Source organism: Nycticebus coucang, chromosome 11 (assembly GCF_027406575.1).
Source record: "Nycticebus coucang isolate mNycCou1 chromosome 11, mNycCou1.pri, whole genome shotgun sequence".
Classification (NCBI taxonomy): Eukaryota; Metazoa; Chordata; class Mammalia; order Primates; family Lorisidae; genus Nycticebus; species Nycticebus coucang.
The window spans coordinates 69167809-69188624 of record NC_069790.1 but is presented as its reverse complement, the minus strand read 5'-3'; the positions used below and the strand labels follow the sequence as shown (position 1 = coordinate 69188624).

At 36.2% G+C, this 20816-nt stretch overlaps 1 protein-coding gene across 3 annotated transcripts in view; it reads right to left on the bottom strand.

The window, feature by feature from the left end:
• The window catches only part of CACNA2D1 (calcium voltage-gated channel auxiliary subunit alpha2delta 1), a 537856-nt gene that overhangs the window by 399871 nt on the left and 117169 nt on the right, over nt 1–20816 (bottom strand). For all 3 annotated transcript variants that reach the window (XM_053553458.1, XM_053553462.1, XM_053553459.1), the window contains exon 3: nt 19874–19990. In XM_053553458.1, the coding sequence (XP_053409433.1) occupies nt 19874–19990 (117 nt within the window). The remainder of the gene's footprint in view (nt 1–19873; nt 19991–20816) is intronic.

Genomic DNA, 20816 nt, shown 5'->3' with positions numbered 1-20816 from the left:
CCTTGGTTTAGCCTTTATTCCCTGTGTGTCTCTATCATAGCCGCCTCCGCTTCAAAGGCCACCAGCCATACTGGATGAGGACCCACTCTAAAGGCTTCAGTTTAACTTAATTGCCTCCTTAAAGACCCTATTTCCAAGTTCTGAGATACTAGTAGTTAGGAGTCTAAGATATAAGCTGGGTAGGAGAGGGAGAAGGGACACAATTCAGCCTGTAACAAAATCCAATGGGAAAGAATTCTATAGGCCTCATTTCCACAAAGGTGCATAATGTGTTCTAGAACTTACATGGAAATCCGGTATGAAGAAGGAAAAGGAGAAGATCCACGAAGAGTTAACACAGAGTATCTGTCACTCCTATCCTTACTTCAAGTTGTACCTAGTCCCTAGAGAGATTTTATTCTGACCTCAAACAGCCAAGAAGTATAATTTCACCAATTTGTCCTCATTTGGATCATAAAAATGATCAAGTGTGTGTGTGTGTGTGTGTGTGTGTGTGTGTGTGTGTGTGTGTGTGTGGTGTCAGGGGTGATAACAGAGTACATAAGATAAACCGTTAACTTGGGGTGAATATGATATGGTAGTTGGATTTCCTGATCTTATAGCTTTTTGTAAACTTAAACTTATTTTTTGGATAGAACTAATCTGGAAAAAAAAAAAAAAAACTCCACCAAGAAGGAACTAAGTAAATGGGGGCGAGTTTGTTCATGAATCTCAGAATGTGTAGTAGGTCAAACAGGACTAATGGCAAGCTCTGTTGACACAGGAGCCCAATCCTTTGCCTCTGGACCACTGCAGAACTCCTGCATTAAGTGTATTTCATTAACCAGAGAACAGCCCTAGGAGGGACAGATACGAAGTGTAAGTTTAGAGAATAGAGGCTGAAATGGGATAATGAGAATACGATTCTTCTGTGAAACAGAACATATAAAGGCAATAGAGTAAATCATGAACACAAAATAAGTTCAGGGAGAAAAATACCAAATCCAACTACGGATTTCAGAATGAAACATTAAGCAAATAAACCGAAGGAGAGACAAACATTGTGAATATCTGAATTAATGGCCTGGAAGTTCAAATGAAATAAATTCAAACTGAAGAAAAGTTTAAAAAAATGAACATAATAAAGAAAAAACTAAAAGATGTAAAGAGATCAAAGAAATAAAACTACCATGCAAATAGTAAAATATCCCAAAATAAGAACCTTTAAATATTTTCTAGAAAGAAATGCTCCTGAGCTGGAAAAAGACATGTCAGAAGATCTGAGCAATTCACAGACTTATAAGATGGTTGGATGGAAATGACACTTATCTGGACCTATACTGGTAAAATTCTGAAATTCCAGGTCAAGTTCTGAATAAGCTTTATGGCACAATGAACATGTAGCAAAGAAAAGAAAATTGAGACTAAAGTGAAATACCACCCACAAAGGGCCAAGAGACAGGTTTGCAGCCCAGATGATAAAGACAATTCACAATATGAATGATTAAAAAGTACTCTTAAAGCTGGGCATGTTGGCTCTTGCCTATAATTCCAGCACTTTGGGAGGCCAAAACAGGAAGTTCACTTAAGACCAGTTTGAGCAACACAGCCAGACTATCTCCACAAAAAATAAGAAAAATTAGCCAGGCATGGTGTTACACATCTGTAGTTCAGCTACTCAGGAAGAAAGATTCTTTTTTTTTTTTTTATTAAATCATAACTGTATACAATGATATGATTATGGGGCATCATACACTCACTTCATAAGCCATTTGACACATTTTTATCACAGTGGTTAACATAGCGTTTCCGGCGTTATCTCAGTTACTGTGCCAAAACATTTACATTCTACATTTACCAAGTTTCGCAAATACCCCTGTAATATGCACCACAGGTGTGATCCCTCCGATTCCCCTCCCTCTACCCACCCCCCCCCTTTCCCACTTCCCCCTATTGTTAAGTTGTAGCTGGGTTATAGCTTTCATGTGAGAGTCCCAAACTAGTTTCATAGTAGGGCTGTGTACACTGGGTATTTTTTCTTCCCTTCTTGGGATACTTTACTAAGAAGAATATGTTCCAGCTCCATCCATGTAAACATGAAAGAGGTAAAGTCTCCATCTTTCTTTAAGGCTGCATAGTATTCCATGGTATACATATACCACAATTTATTAATCCATTCGTGGATCGATGGGCACTTGGGCTTTTTCCATGACTTAGCTATTATGAATTGGGCTGCAATAAACATTCTGGTACAAATATCTTTGTTATGTTGTGATTTTTGGTCTTCTGGGTATATGCCCAGCAGAGGAATTACAGGATTGAATGGCAGATCTATTTTTAGATCTCTGAGTGTTCTCCATATATTTGCATTCCCACCAGCAGTGCAGAAGTGTTCCCTTTTCTCCGCATCCACGCCAACATCTCTGGTCTTGAGATTTTGTGATATAGGCTAGTCTCATTGGAGTTAGATGATATCTCAAAGTAGTTTTGATTTGCATTTCTCTGATGATTAAAGATGATGAGCATTTTTTCATATGTCTGAAGGCCTTGCGCCTGTCTTCTTCAGAGAAGTTTCTCTTCAAATCCCTTGCCCAGCCTGCGATGGGATCCCTTGTTTTTTTCTTGCTGATGTGTTTGAGTTCTCTGTGGATTCTGGTTATTAAACCTTTGTCAGAGATATACCCTGCAAATATCTTCTCCCATTCTGAGGGCTGTCTGCTTGCTCTGCTTACTGTGTTCTTAGCTGTGCAGAAGCTTTTTAGTTTGATCAAGTCCCAGTAGTGTATTTTTGAAGCTGCTTCAATTGCCCGGGGGGTTCTCCTCATGAAATACTCACCCAGACCAATTTCTTCAAGGGTTTTCCCTGCATTCTCCTCTAGTATTTTTATAGTTTCATGTCTTAAGTTTAAATCTTTAATCCAATGAGAGTCTATCTTAGTTAATGGTGAAAGGTGTGGGCCCAATTTCAGTCTTCTGCAGGTTGCCAGCCAGTTCACCCAGCACCATTTGTTAAATAGGGAATCTTTTCCCCACTGAATGTTTTTAATTGGCTTGTCAAAAATCAAATAGCGGTAGGTAGCTGGATTCATCTCTTGGTTCTCTATTCTGTTCCAGATATCTACTTCTCTGTTTTTGTGCCAATACCATGCTGTTTTGATCACTATCGATTTGTAGTAAAGTCTGAGGTCTGGTAGTGTGATTCCTCCTGTTTTGTTTTTATTTCTGACTAATGTCTTGGCTATTCGAGGTTTTTTCTGATTCCATATAAAACGAAGTAATGTTTTTTCAAGATCTTTAAAATATGACAGTGGAGCTTTAATAGGGAGTGCGTTGAAATTATATATTGCTTTGGGTAGTATGGACTTGGCCTAATTGTACCTGCTTGCTCTGCTCATTTACGCCGTCAACTAGGTTCCAGTAACCATTCTTCAGTACTGGGGACCAAGAACCTGGGGACATAAGGACCTGACATCTGAATACCCAACCCTTGTTTCAATACAGGGTCATTGAAAGAACGGGGAAAGAAAGAAATCATGAAAGAGTTCAAAAACACGACAGAACTTCCAAATTACCATGGGGGGCAATGGAAAGAAAAACAATTTGATCAAAAGAAAAAGAAGAAAAAGAAAGAAATAAAAAAATAGAAGAAGAAATATGTTGCAACTTTGTAAAAACAATTCTCAATGAAAAAAAGAAATAAAATCAAGATTTTCTGTCATTCAACTAAATATCAGTGGATTGAATTCCCACACTGAAAGACAGAAATTACTGTAGTGGATCAAAAGTTTAAAACCTACATACTGCTGGGAAAAATAAAACAACAAAAGAATGGTTAAATATATTATAAAATAAAAGGAAAGATATGCCAGAAAAAATAAAAATCAGGTGAGATAATACTAGAACACAGAGTGAACTTTTAAAAATTCACCTGTGAAATTCAATATGAAATGTATCCAGTGATAACATCAATACCATGAAGTGAGATTCTAAAAAATCAAATCCTGAATAAGAGATAAGATAATCATCATGATATTTTCCCATACATCTAATTCCACATAGAGTATAAATCAACTAATGTCCACAAATAGTATAAGTAATCAAAGTGTGACTTGATTCTCTTTTTCTCTTAAGAAGTTTTAGTTAATCATTGGTCACATTTTTGTGAATATCATGTAGAAATTTTACATAATTCCTTAGATCAGTGTCACTGTATTTGCTTTGTAGTGTGGGAATACCAGGAACCAAAACGTTCCCACCAACAACAAAAAATTCCTCTCAAAAGGCAAAAATCTAATACATAATACCTGACAAACAAATTTGCTTATATTTTAAAATCTGTATTTATAAATTTGAAATAGAACCAGGAAGAATTAAAGGACACACAATAAATAAGGTTGTTTTAATGATTTTATATAGTAACTACTTAATTAAAGAATTTAAAATAACTTTTAATAATATTCAACACGCTATTATAATCCCTGACAGGGAAGAGTTGTTCCTCAAGGAGAGTAACTCATGAGCACCGCCTGTCTCTGTTTGGGTACCCGTCCTTCAGAACTCAATTATTTCTTTTCATTACAAATTGGCTTTTAAAATATTAACCTAACTCTTTCCTTTCTGATTAAAACTGAAAAATATAATATCAAATATTCTGACCCTTTCTGATCTAACTCAGATTCTCCTGTATCTACCACCCCCAACTTCTCACAGAGAACATTCCAGTTCATTAAAGACACATCAATATGTTTTTTCCTTCTCTGATAATGAGAGCCAAACATAATAGAGTGATATTATATTTGAACACAAAAGAAAACAAAAGCAATTGAGGCAGTAGTTAATATGTAAATCAAAATAGCCGATGCAGGAATATGCTCTCAACACTATAAAGCAAATCAGAAAAAAGTATACAAATGTCATCAAGGGCATGTTAGGTGGACCCCGGTCTTTCATCGGTTAATGCTAACTGAATATTATCCAACTTGTAAACATTAGCTGTACCACACATACAATTCTGCATTTATGTAAACTACCAACAGAGCCTAGAAGTCTTTGGGGACTCACTGCTTCTTCAAACACATACATTGTTTTTCTTTTCAAATGCTGTCACTAAATGGAGAAGTGGAAATTACTATTGTCACACAAACACAACAAAAATGTACACCGCCTGCTTCCTCTGTAACGGACGCCTACTTAAGTGGCAATAAAGTACAGGCAGATCATAGGGATAATTCCCCTGTGTGTGCATGGCTGAGAGGAAAAGTATGGCCTGCCTTGACAGGAACTGCTTTTAAGTCTTTAAAGTGTCCTCCTTCCAGTCTTTATTCAGTGTGCCTTCTTGCAGCTGAGAAATGCTGTTTCAAATCAGTGAGCATGTCTAAACTACTGAAGGGCGAGCAGAATCTTTGCGGTAACTAAAACGTAGTAACTTTTCCCAGGGCAGGCAGTAGGTGCCACTTGCTGCTTCTTAATATGCTGATTTAGCTTCCAACAGTGACGGGGCGATTGGTGTGAAAGGTCAGCTCAGGACTAGAGACTACCATTTAGAAGAGAAATTTGATCATGGAAGCACAGAGACTTTGAGTAGCCCTGATGATTTTTCTGGCCAGATGACTAACAGACATTTGGCATTGCTGAAATTAAAGAAAGAACAATTCCCAAAAGATCACGTCATTTGGAAAATTATACAGCTCCAGTAAACAATTATTTGGGGGAAAGAATGATAGTGAATACATTAAACATCTATAAATCTTATGAAGAATGGAAATCCTAAGAAGGTTTTCCCACACATTCCCCAGGCCTCTCTCTTTTTTCCTTTAATGCAGTTAGAGGTCTTATCTTTTAATAATATACATTCCCTGCATTTCTCATTATTTGTAATTAAGAGTCAGTTAATTTAGCCTACCTTATGCAGAGAACTGCAATTGATTGACTTAGCTGTTCATTTTTGTCTTCAACCACTGCTTTAGAGGGTAGTAAAATTCACTTCTTGAAATACCAATTAACAGCATAATATATATACACAGTAGCACCTCTGTAAGTTGACCACCCAAGGGACTGTAACAAACTGATCAACGTGCAGAGGTGGTCAACATAAGAAACTAGGCCTCCTGTATTGATATGAACATGTGGTGCAGGTCCTGTCTGTGAAAATCAGGTCAATCTAAGGAGGTGGTCAACTATGGAGGTTCTACTCTCTTTGTATAAAGTTGCTACTATTGTTGGTTAAAATAAAAGTGAATATCCTCGTGGTATCTAATCCAAACTCAAGTTCAGAAATCAAACTATTCTTATTAATTTTTATCTTTATGCCACATCTGTAATATTGAATATTGATGAAGGAGTGCAAGGCAAGATCTACAGTAAGGGCCCCCAAAACTCTGTGGAGGAACAGGCCTCACTGCAACAATGACAAAAGGACAGCCACTGTCCCCTCCTTTGCTTGGTAACAGTCACTGTCTCCTTGTTTGCTTCTCTGTAATTGGTACTCTAGAAGGCACAAGGTGATAGCTGTAAGATTTCTAACTTTTGAGGTATCTTCCGGGTTCTGCATTGCAGTGGACTGGTTGAATCGTCCAGACCCAGAAATTGACTCAAATGGTCTTGGACCTCCCCTCAAGAAACTGCATTCCTGGGCGGCGCCTGTGGCTCAAGGAGTAGGGCGCCAGTCCCATATGCTGGAGGTGGCGGGTTCAAACCCAGCCCCAGCCAAAAAAAAAAAAAAAAAAAAGAAACTGCATTCCAGCAGCTGACCCACACAGACAGTGGTCCATAACAAAAGACTGATTTTCCACCCTGAATCCAGCCAATTAGCAGACCCAAATCTTAACCCTCTGCCTGCCAAGCTATCTTTAAAAGCCCTGTCCCCACAATTCCCAAGGAGGCAGATTCGAGAAATGTCTCCCCACTTAGCACCATGGGGAATAAACTCTCAACTATAAACCCTGTTGTCTCTGGACACTGATTTCCTCCTGGGCAGCAGGCAGATAAACCTGGCTGGGCAGCAATAATATATAGACCACAGTTTCCCTTTAATTCCCAAAATACATTCATTTATCATTATAAAATCCCCAGCACAGGGTGGAGCTTGTAGTATTCTAAAATTGTTGGTTTTCACATATAAACCTAAAGAATTTCTCTGAGATTAATAAAAACCAGGAGATTTTATAATTTCTCTCTCCATCATCAAATTCATCACACATTTTAGTAAATAATCAGCACAAGTAAGTCTAGAGAATAAAAATCTTAGCTCACTCCCCTTTGTTCTCTCTAATCCTTCTTGCTTCTTTTTCAGTCCTTCTCTTCCTTTACATAAATTCAAATTAAAATATTAAATAATAAAAATTAAAATACCATAACATTACCACTCCTTTTGTACAGCATATCTGATGTAGACTATAACCCAGTAATACTCTTATTCTAAAACAAATATACCAATCTGGAACGAGTGACCTCAGATAACACACTTCAAACTTTCTAATTCTATACTTCCTCATCTTATCACATGTGATAAGAACAAGAAGAGGAAGAAGAATAGGGAAAAAAGTAGAAAGAGGAGGGGGAGAAGGAAGAGAAGAGGAGTTAAAGAGAGAGAGGAGAAGAGAAAGAAGGCGGAAGGAAGGAAGTGGAGTATGTAAAGCCCTCAGCGGAGTTCCTGACCCATAATAAGTGAAAGGCAGAGTGAGAGGAAGTGCGGCCAAAAGCTTGGGCATTAAATGGATCTGAGCATAAATCCTTAGGCCAAATAGCGCTATAATGGAGATAATATGAATACCAAGAGCGGAAATACATTGTAAGGATTAAATAAGTAAATCCAAATAAAGTCCTTAGTAGAGTGTCTAGTGTATTATAAACACTTACTAAATTGTAATTACTGTTATCCTTAAGTTCATTAGATATTTGACATTTTTAAAGCACTTTCATATCTAAACTAAAAACATCAGAACTCTTAAGAAATTGTAAGGATTGATTTCATTTCAATGTATACAGTTAGTGAGTCAAAATACAGCTAGGAATAAAGACATCAGAAATTATACATTCTATTAATCTATTTTAAAACTCCTGAGAGGGGGGTGAGCTGATGTATGCTGGGTCATTGAATGAAAACGAACCTTTCTACAAGGCGCAAACTTGTTACGATGAGCTGAAAGCAAACGGCTATTGGAACACTCACATTTTAAGGAAACGTTCTGAGCACATTAATATCAGACTGGATGATTTATGTAATTCTTGTCCTGCTTAAGAATCCCCATTATGTTGTTGTGTTGGAGAGAAAATGCTGTAGGCAGTAATATAGAGAGGCAATAAATTCTCTCTAAACTCTCTCGTACAATATGAGTCATAATTATTTACTATTGGACCTTTAAGTCAGAAGACCCCAAATTTCTCAGAAAAGACAGTGGAAACCATCAGGGGTGATTGGTTCACAACAGACCAACATTTATGGAGTAGCTGTAATTGGGGAGTAATGAGTGCTGGTACTAAATGAGTAATTAACCGGAAAAGGAGAAGACAGCCTTTTGTAACTAACGTCTCGGCTGTCAAGACACAACTTGATTTTTTGCTCTCAACTGGACCTTGACAGTGTCTGCTGCCCTAGAATACAGGACTGTTGACAGCAGACGCGCTCATCCCCGGGTGGCATCTTGGCGTGCTGCCTGTGGCTGGGATAATACATGCAAGATAGAACATATGAGCTGGTATCTGTAATCAGTAACTGCAACTCTGAGACGGAATTTTTTTTAAATAAATCTGGAAGACAGATGTTTGCCCCAACCAGCCTGTTAATTTTGAACTGATTATGTTTCCAACAACAAAGGCACTAATCTGCAGAGAAAAGTATGAGTTTTTGACATTATTATAATAATTAAAAATATATCTATCATTTAAAATTAAACCCTGCTTACACAACCATAATTAACTTAATTATACTGAGCCAAATATAGCCTGGTCACTCCTACCTAAGTCTATCAGAAGTCCTGTTATTTAAAAATAAAGAAAAGGGGGCGGCGCCTGTGGCTCGGTCGGTAAGACGCCAGCCTCATATACTGAGGGTGACGGGTTCAAACCCGGCCCCGGCCAAACTGCAACCAAAAAATAGCCGGGCGTTGTGGCGGGCGCCTGTAGTCCCAGCTACTCGGGAGGCTGAGGCAAGAGAATCGCTTAAGCCCAGGAATTGGAGGTTGCTGTGAGCTGTGTGAGGCCACCGCCCTCTACCGAGGGCCATAAAGTGAGACCCTGTCTCTACAAAAAAAAAAAAAGAAAGAAAGAAAGAAAAGGGAGAGAAGGAATTAGTGGAAAGATTAATAATTTCTCTTCCCATAAAAGAAACACATAAATAATGTCCCATATCCTTTTTGATACAACCATTCCACTTACATGATTTAATTCTAATAAGCAAAATTTTTCCCAGATGTACATAAAGGTGTGCTATAAACACTATTATCTATATCAAAAATAAACAAACTGAATGCCTGGCAATAGGAAACTGCCTAAATAAACAATATGCTATTAAATAATGGAATACTACAAAGCTAGTAAATAAACTTGACAAGTATTTAGTCACATAAAAATCTCCACAAAATACTAGTAATTCACATACATAGTCATTCTAGAGAGTAGTTACTAAACTTTAAAAGGTAGTAGTTTTTCTCTGAGTAGTGGACTCTTAGAGAATTTTTTCATCTCATTCTATATTTTTATGTTGTTTAAATTATTTAAACAAGGATATGTCTGCCTATTTGTTACATAAGCATACAATGTATCAAAATCATCTAATACATTTAGTATCATCTAAAATACAACCCACACATAACTCTGGTTACTCTTCAGATCGCATAAATCTTTCGCCTTTTACTAAAATACAACCCATACAGAAAAGTTTTCACTGTAACTGGGTTATATGCAAATGAAAATTATTAATTTGCAATTATATACTGTTTAGCTTTAGTACACCCTGTATAAAAGTACAACTTTCATTACCTCTATGTTCAAAGAATATTAGAGAAGAATATTTGATAATTTCCACAAGACAATGGAAAATGAAAAAAATAGAAAATAAAATCTATATAGGAAAGTTTAAAAAAAATCAAGGTATATTATAAGTTATAGAGCTACAGCACATTGCTGAAAAGTGCAGACAGAAGTCAGGGATACTTGGGTTTAAAACATCCTCTCCCTGACCCTAAAGAGTTGGATGACTTTGCCTCCAATATGTAACAGCAGATTACACAGACTATAAGAAGATCAGACACAATAAAATCTATCTACCTCATAAGGTTGTTTTGAAGATTAAATTTGATAATGTGTGTAAAGCATTTATCACAATGTCTGGCAACAGCAATAGCTCAGAAACTGAAAACCATCATTATTCACCACGAATACTAAGCTATGATGAGCTGATGATAACCCCTTCAATCCCCAACATCCCTCACAGGCACAAAAAAACAAAAAATGAGATATTCTTCTAAGGAGAATGCCAATCAAATGTTAATGCATACAGGGCCCAGAAAAGAAAGCAGATTTAAATGAAACAAGGACATAGATATTAGGAATAATTTCTTATAAACCAAGCTATGCAACAACCATGAAGTTTTTCGTGTTTGTTTCTTGCAGTAGGGCCTTGCTCTGGTTACTAGATACAGTGCAGCAACATCATCATAACTCACTACAACCTCAAATTCCTGGGCTCACGTGATCTGCCTTCCTCAGCCTCCTGAGTAGCAGGAATTATAGGCATTGGCCACCACATGGCTAATTTTTCTATCATAAGCATTAGTATTATTATTTAGAGACAAGATCTTGGTATGTTGCTCAGGATAGTAGCAAACTCTTGGCCTCAAGTGATCCTCCTGCCTCAGCCTCCCAAAGTGCTGAGATCAAGGGCATGAGACATTCATTACTCCTGACATGGGGGTTTTATAATAAATTATGGGAGCTTTACTCACTAAAAATATTTAAGGAAAGAAAAACTAACTCTCTGACCTTGGCGGTTTAGAATTCCATTGCCCTGAGATGAAAAGGCCAGAAAACTGAATTTCTAAAATTCCATAAAGATTTGTGATTTTATGGTACCTTAATTAAATTAACAGAGTCTTCCATCATTCTAAGGGTAAACTGTGTCGTGGGGTTTCAAGGGAAGCACAGACAACACATCTTTCAAATGCAGTTTGTTATTTTATAACCTTTGAAAAATTATGGACAATAGGTCAAAATGACAAAATAACTCCTGCATATCCCCCCCCCCCAAAAGTAATGGTAGTGGGAATCTCACAAAAGGCTTCTGCGTTCCTGCTATTCAGTAAAAGTTAGCAAATGAATTCACAGAGGAAGGTGTAGAATGTATATAATTCTGGGGGAAGATAATAAGGAGTTAATGAACAAAAGGGAAAACTAACAAATTGACAAAGTGAAGTTAACATTCAGGAATCAGAATACCATTTGAAGTTCAACTCTATAAATGGCCAAGCAGTGTTTAATGTTGGCAGCCACCACTATTTGATCAGGTCATCTTTGAATTTATGGGATGCTATAGAGTTTTATTTAAAGATTCCATTATGTGAATCAAGCAAGGTAGCCTTGGATTAGCGCTGTTTCTCTATATTTAATTTTACCTAAAATGCTGTTAACTAGCACGTTCAGATCAGAAGATTTCTGTTGAGACAAGTCAGGTAGTTTGTAAAGACAGAAGTAAAATGACATATAGATCTTTTTTTTTTTTGGAGGGAGGAGGCCTCACTTAGAATTATATTTCAACAATCATCATAGATTCATAGATTCTCAAGTCACCAGGTAAAGTTCAGTGACTATCATCCTAGAAAGAGCACAGTAGCTGAGAATTCCAAGCCCCAGGTCCAGCTCTGCCTCTAACTGGCTGTACGCAGGACCAGCGAGCTTCACGGATTTGAGACCTGCACAGTCACTCAGCCCTTGCCCCCCGCCTCCCACACAGAAGGACTCTGTGCTTGGTATAATTCTCTGCTGCTGCCACTTTGAAACTCTTAATAATTCTTTAAACAGGGCCTCACATTTACATTTTGTACTAGGCCCTACAAATTAAGTCGTTTCTGCCTGTGTAAGTTTTGCGAGTCATTTTACCTACTATTCACTTTTCCTCAAATTAATCAACATCTCCAACAGTTTTTTCCTCGTTTTTGCAACTGCTGTGTTATCAGAACATACATGGTCTTTGTCAGACTGTCAGTACAGTAATGCTCTTGTTGAAACTTTAAATATTATTATTTTCTGATACTACAGCCAACACAAGACTGTAAAAATCACATTTCCAAAGGTGATTTCTTTTAGGAGAAAGAGACCATCATTATTACCCCGAGCCTTTCCTTGTCTGAGCCTTCCATTAAAGAATTAAGCACCATAACATTAATCACACTTTCTTTCTTAAAAGTATATATAATTGACAACCGCCCTTTCTTTCAAAAGTATCTTTGTTCAAAAAGCCATTTAGTGCTGACACCACTTCATGGAATGAGGGAGGGAGAACATACTCTCTCTAGGACTGAGCCATTCACAAGAGAAAGTATTGTTTAAAAATACTTCACTGCTAACCTTTAAATAATATAGTAATAAGAACAAAATGTTATAAAAATTAAAATGCCGTTTCATAACTGTTCCATTTATCATTGTAGATAAGAGTTTTATTACTATAAACAACCTCAGTCAATCAATTACATATCTGATCTAGATTAACAATCAAAAATCTAAGCTGAGGGTAAAATTCATTTAAAATCCCAGGAACAAACTAGCACTACTTCAGATGGAAACCTCCGGTGGGGCATGTGGTAGACTTTCACGTTCACTTTCTGAGCTTCTCCTCTCAATCCCATTCTGACCCCAGTCCCAGCTTCCATGGGGTCATTACAGTGATGGCACTGTGAGAAAGAGGACAGTGCAAGGCTGTCCCTTGACTGCAACATGTGTGGGTACCTCCGGGACTGATGGACGTTCAGCACTGACTTATTCCTCTCCGAGGTACTTTCCAGGGTTGTCTGGATATATCTGGACATCCAACTGCAATGACCACGCTTCTGGCTGTCATCCATACCCCAGGCCCTCAGCTCCCATCTAAAAGTGTATTTCTACCCGCTTACAGCAGAACTGTTTTTGCCCTGGTAGACAGACCTGCTCCATCCCACAAGGTGCACCTCTGCCCTGTTTTGTGTGTAACTTCATGCCCAGGAATGTCGCCTCTCTTTGCCCCACCACCAGGGCCTTAGCCCTTCACTTGTAGCAACCACAGGCATGTATCAAATCCAAAAAGATAAAAGTAATCTCAACTTTGTGAAACAAATAGTGGATTGTTTTACCATTCAGACTCAAAGGGCCATGTGTTTGCTGAGTAATCTTCTCAAAGACATTTACACTAAGATTAAAGAGAAGGGTAAGCATACTTTTCTCCTGGGAGAAAGAAAACAGCGTAATATTTTACACTTTTTTTCCCCAAGGAGATTTTCTCTTGCTCTCTTCAAGCTGGATAAGTTTATACTCTCCACATAGATTGTAGACTAATGTTCAAGATACACACACACACACACTCACAGAATTTTCAGAGAGCTCTTTGAAATCCATAAGTAGCCTAAGGATAGTTTCTATCTTCTGCCTTTTCTCAGTGTTAGGAAGGCCATAGATTTTATTTGTCAGTCATTGTACTCACCCCTCATAGGCTCTTTTCACCATCTCTTACTTAGTTCTCCTAAATCTGCACCAATGTGTGCACATAAAATCACCTCTACTTACTCAGAGAAAAGTGGTCATCCAGGGTGACTTTCAAATCCCCCCCCCCAAAATCAATTGTCTTTATTTATATTCAATAATAGCCCTTCTTTCCCAACCTACCATGCTACCATCTTTTTGAAGACAGATTGCATAACTCTTATCTTCTCTGCCTGCCTTTTCTTTAATCATCCTTCAACATTCAGACTTTTTTTCTTATTTTCAAATAAGGGAAGATTCCTTCTTTCTAGCTTTGAGTATGCTGATATGTCCTCCATTCTCAAAAACAAACAGAAAAGAAAAACAAAGTCTTTAGTACATTCCACATTTCTCTAACCAAACTTCATGACAATCTAAAGTTCTTGCCAATGCCTCACTTTCCAGTCAGTCTGTAATATTACAGTCTTTGCTCTGTTCCAATGCATTTTACTGAATCCATTCTCACAAAAGTAAATAACTCCTAATGGTCGAATGCAATAAATTTTTAATTCTACTTTAAGTGTCTAAAGCATTTCAAAATTCTTCCTTGGATCCCTTTCCCGCTTCTTGCCCTGTTGTTTTTTTTTTTTATTTTCTTTCTGTATTTTTGAGCTAAAATCCCTAGAGCAAAAGATCAGAAATCCGTGGTTTTAACAAATTTTATTGGCACTGCTGATAAATATAAATGATAGAGAACTAGTGGTCTAACATTTAAAAAAATATAAATCAACTATTTGGTTAAATAACAATAATCTAGTCCAGAAGGGGAGGAGCTACTTTAATATTCATTTGAAAACATTTGTCATTTTCCTCTTTTCATTATCTAACCATCAGCTCAATATCAAGGTTGAATTAAGAATTGGAGCATATTACAGTATTTAAAGCCACATAATAGATTGGAGCAGCTTTAATTAAAGTTACCGGGACAACCAGAGGGAAACAAAATATGCTGTAATTGGAAAGTGTCACTAGAAAAATTTGTTTATTATAACCTTGATTCTATTTTCTTTGAGCAAAATGCCTAGAGACCCTCATTTACTGAGCAGATCCCCTTGCCTGGGCTGGTTGGTGAACAATGAGACCACTGATTTCATTTACCTCCATCTCTCAGGAGGCACCACTGGTGATTGAACTGTTTTGTTGAAAAGCTGTCTCCCATAAATTGATCATTAACACTTGCAGAAATTTCAGCCTAGTTCAGGCTGAAATGAATGTTAACAACAATGATAAATGATCGTTTCTTTTTTGTTTCTAAACATTGTTTGATTTGAGATTAAGAATAATCCAACGACATTAGCAAGATAATAATCATCATAAGGAGCCAGTTTCTACGATATGGATGTAGCAAACGTCAGAAAAATTGTCCTTGAGCAGACATACCTTGGAAATAAAATGGTTCAAATTATTAATATGGAATTAGAGGCAGTAAAAAAAACCGGGATTATAGATAGAAGTTCTACAATTGAATTCTGCCACCACCTTGTGCTGTCTATACAATTTGGGGCAAGAACATTGGTCCTCTGAGTTTCCTTTAGAAAATAAGAATGAATAAATGTCTAATGTGTCTACTTCATAGAATGTCTATAAGGCCCTAACGCACATGAATCATCAGAATCAAAACATGATTTCATGTAGCCACCCTTACTCCAGTGAAAACCAAACCACAATTAATAAAGTGCAAAGTCTGTTTTGCTATCAAAGAGATTGCAACTGAAATTTTTTTTTGTATCGATTTCTCTTTGAGCTCTTCCTAAGGCAAGCTGATGGAGCAAATCAAAAGACCATAACACAAAATGAGTATATATAAAAGGTCAAAATAAATGCTGAAACTGAAAAAGGAAAATATTGTGGGAAGTAGTTGAGAGTCAAACATATAAACAAACGCAAGCTAAAACATAAAACAATAAAAAAAAGTTACATTTGAGTTTCTAATGAACAGGCTACGAACAATAGGATTAAAAACGTTAAAATGCATAAAATCTGTGTGCATGTGTGCACTACAACAATGATAATAGCAGTTATTGCAGATGCTGAAAAGCAATAATTTCACTAAGAAAAATCTAGGTTAAGAAAAAAATAGTTCAATGCACTATTCTTTCACAGTTTCTGTATTTTCAAAGGTATCTTAGGTTGTAACCTTGACACTGAGGAATAATAAAGGTCGTAAAATTTTCAAACACATAAAAATGAAAATTGTTTCAATGTCATATATTGTTTTACTGATTCATTCTTTTGAAAATGGTTAATCAATACAGGATTCACTGAAAAATTAATAGCCTTGCAGAATATTCTATTACATGGAACATATATTTCTTAATCACTATGAAATGAAGAGTAGTATGTTAAGATACTACCCAGCCACCACTTCCTACTTGTTGTGATAATACACTTCTTCAGGCCAAAGGATACATTTGTGTAATTGGTTAAGAATGCAGATCTTAAAGTCAGACACACCCGAATTTGAATCTTCTTACATTCTTGCTCAAAGTATGATCTTTGTTCCAGCAGTATGAACATCACCTTTAAGCTTATTAAAAATGTAGTATTTCTGGCCCCATCTACTGAATAAAAATTTGCATTTTAATAAGAGCCATGGGTTATTTGTACACATATTAAAGTTTGAGAACACTGGCATACATTACTTATTAGAAACATCTCCGTGGGCAAGTTTCATATACCCTCAAAGTTTTAGTTTCCTTGGTGAAAAATGAGACTAATAATGGTGTCTAGACCACAGTATTATTGTGAGAAATAATTAGATGATGCTACTTAGTAAGCACTCAGTAAGGTCTAACTGGTATTAAATTTTATCATCTACGGTAGACTTGTCTATTCATGATTTTTCCCCACTGTATTTACCTATAAAATAACATTAGTACCCCACGCAGATAGATTAAAACTTTTAAAATTGAGATGTCTTTCTGCGTATAAGCTCATAAAAAAAAATACAAGTTAATAATGTCATCTTGCATCTTCTCATAATACAATGGAGCACCTGTTTTTTAATTAGCCTCAAAATATTTCTCTTTTAAATAATGTTTTATCTATTTTTGTGGAATCAAACAAGTGAAGCAAAGAATTTAGTTTGAAAACAAACATGAATCTTTGTCCCTGAAATAAAATCTAACTAATTTTACATTGAATTAGCCACTGTGTCTTCCATATTCCACCATGAAGCACTTTATGGATCCCCCATAGGACTCCAATAATGCACCAGGTGTTTTGAACTGTAATTCCAAATGATACATAAGAAAGAAGTCTTAAAAGGCTCCTATTTTTATCCAATTAAGATAAGATACATGCTATTTCATTCTGCAGCCTTTTTATAGGGACTTTGTCCAGAATACATGCTTTCTACATGTGGAGTACAACTTAAGCTGACAAAATCAATAGAAATAGAATCACTTGCAGATGACACCAGACTATGACTCACTTTATTAGAAAGTGCTTTACTTTTTATTACATAAGTTTTTATAGCAAACATTTGCATCTCTTAATGTTTAAAAATGGTATTTATATCTCCAAACTTGAAGATAATAATGCTTTGAATTTTCTATTAATGAGAGTTTGTCTATGGATCATTCAATTATTCACGTCTTAAAAACTAAATGTTCAACCTCTAGCAATATGGCATACCAAATATTCCAACAGACACTCCTGCTACATTACAAGACCTTGGGTACTTTAAGAAAAATATAAAGATTCACATTTATAAAAGCCAGGAAAATGTCTGAGGGTCAAGATAAACATAAGCCTCAGTAAACTAAAAGTCCAAACTGTGAGCATTAAATTTAGAGAGTTTTCTCTGGGACAATACCTGTAATGGTGCTGAGATGTACAGAGCGAAAGGGGCTGAGCTGAAGCTCAGGCATCACATCCAACAGAAGATGTGGAAGAACTTTATAAAAGAACCTTAAAGGCTTATTAAATATAAAACAAGCACTAAATGGAAGATCCTGTTTATAAATAGACAAAATATAAGAGATCTCAATTTTTCTTAATTTGGTCTACATAAATTTAATATCAATCAAAATCCCAGTACAGGGGCAGTGCCTGTGGCTCCGTGGGTAGGGTGCTGGCCCCATATACCGAGGGTGGCGGGTTCGAACCTGACCCTGGCCAACATGCAACAAAAAGTAGCTGGGCATTGTGGTGGGCACCTGTAGTCCCAGCTACTGGGGAGGATGAGGCAAGAGAATCACCTAAGCCCCGGAGTTGGAGGTTGCTGTGAGCTGTGACACCACAGCACTCTACCAAGGGTGATAAGGTGAGACTCTGTCTCTTAAAACAAAAAAAAGGAAAGAAAGAAAGAAATCCCAGTACAGATCTTGCTAAATAATAACATGCTGAATCTAAAATTTAGAAAAGAAGTGGAAGTTCAAGAAAATTGAAGATCCTTCCAAAGAATATATTGCCAGATTACCAGATAGCTAGCTTGACAATCAGAGCTCCCTGGTGGAAGGCAACTGTTTAACAAATACCCTAGGAAAACTGTTGTCAAAAAATGAGTTTTTAATTGCAGCCCAAACTCATATGCTAATGTCACTCATAAGTGGACTAAGAACATAAACGAGAAAGACAAAACTTAGAATCATATAGAATGAAATAAATCTTAAAATCATGTGTGTAACCGCGGGTAGGGAAGGATTCCTTAACAACAACAACAACAACAAAACTACTTTTTAAAATGCTACTTTTTAAAAAGTTGACTTTAACTACATTAAAATTAAGACCTTATCTCATCAAAATCACTATAAATACAATGGACAACGCACAAACTGTAAAGAGGTATTTACATCATGTATGTAACAAGTAAAAATAAATTACCATCAAGAATATATAACCTAAAACCAATTACAATGTGCCAAAAAACATTGCTGAAGAGCAAACAAGAATGGCACATGAATATACAGCAAGATGTCTTTCTCATTAGCAATACACAGAAGATACCATTTTATACCCATTTCATCTCCTATAATTAAGAAGTCTGACATTTCCTCATGTTTACCAGGATACAGGCCAAGGGGGGCACATTTATAACTAGGAGATCTAATTTCATATGATCATTATGAAAAACAATTGTCACACTGTTGCAACAGTGACTTTGGGAAGAGCCTACAATCTAGCCTTTCTCCTCTTCTGCCTTCTTCCCACAGCTATTCTTGCACATTGTGCCAAGAGACTTGTTCAAGAAGATTTGGCAGCACTATTCATACCGGCCATCTGGAAACAATCCAAATCATAACTTACCGAGTGAGAATAAATGAACAAATTGAGATACAGCCTCATCAAATAATATTCCACCGTGAACAAAATGAATTAAACCTAAGGGTAAACTTACAGATAAATCATATAAAATAATGTTGATGGAGAAAAGCAAGTGCCAGATATGAATTTAATAAAGATGTAAAGCAAGAAAACGAAAACGTGTCTTCCTTTAGCATAGCATTTGTGTGAGGTACAACTATTTTTCAAAAGTTAAAAAGAAGATCAATCCAATGTCTAGCTGAATAGCCATCTCTGGCAGAGAGGCAGGGTGATGGACAAGGGAATACCACGCTTTAAAGGTGTTGATAACTGTTTGTGGGTTTTATATGTTACACGACAGATTTAAACATGCTCATTTTATTATTATGTATCACGATGTACATATGGATCAATATACATATATGTCAATTAAATATGCATTACAAAAAAATAATAGTAATATAACAAGTATATTATTATCTATAATAATATATAATATAAAATATTATAGATAATAATATAATTTTATATTATATATGAGAATATACAAAGATAATAATATATAATTATAATATTATATATTATACATTATATTATATAAGAATATATAAAAATAATACATAATTATAATATATTATATAATATATATTGTACATATAATATAATAAATATATTATACATAAATATAATAGTAATATAACAAGTATATCATAATAGTAATAACAAGCCAATAATCAGAAATAAGCTAACTGATTATTTTGGGTTCACAGTGAAACCATTGCTATCTCACGAATAACATGATCTCTTATGAATAACACAGTAGATGAACACAGTTACTAATAAAAGAAAGCATACCAACAAAACTCTCCAAATAAAGCATGAAAAATTAGTAATAGATAAATAATAAAAAATAATAAGATGAGCAGATCCAATTTAAACTCACCACTAGGGCTTTGGATCTGTTGCTTAGCAGTTTCTCAATATCCCTGGCTGCAATTTCCACCAGCTGACGTGCGTTATTTGGTTCCACAGTATACAAATCTTGGTATTTGTCATAAATCTGTGTGAAAGAAAATAAGAACAATAATTACTTATATGGCTCTTAAGTTCCCATTAGAATATATCTGAAACTATAAAGCACTGGTTAGAAAGGTCACCCTTTTCTTTCTTTATCTTGTTCTTTTTGGAGTTTGGGTACATCAAAAATATATATAGAATTATACATTGGCTACAAGACCACCAGTGGCCAAAATAAAGTTCATGCTAACCACCTGTAAAACATCCTTGTACTACAGTGGCTGGTTTGTGCAGTTTGAGGTTTGAAACAGGGGTTTTTCCAAGCAAAGTTTTTCCTAGGTAACATAAGGATCTTCAGACATAGCTCACACATAAACAGGAGTTCAAGGTCATACAGAGCTACTTTAAATTTTTAGTTCAAATGGTAATGGTGTATTCATTTTTTGTAACAGAACTAAGTTTTTTTTTAATCACTAAATCAAACGATCATGCAATTAAGCCAGGTAGCAACAGAAAAATTAGTCCACCTTTCTGGTTCACCTCAATGTCTATGGAAGGATTGCCCTAGAGCGGCATCCGCTGCACCTGGCGTACACAGCCTGCACACTCCCAGAAGGAAAGGAAGAATTACAGCAAGGGTGGGTGGGAGAAACAGTGGCAGTGTTTGTGGCTGGAGGTTGTAACTGAGAAGGAAATCCCTTATGCATCCAACAGATGGGGTGAACATGCATGACTAAACCATCTTTGAAAGCCAGGACCTGGCAGGTTTTTACTGTCTTAAGAGACTTGAATCTAGGCACATACAGGAACCAGTTCAACCCTGCTTTTTTTCTGGCAAAACTCCAGCAACCTGCTTTACTACCAACCGG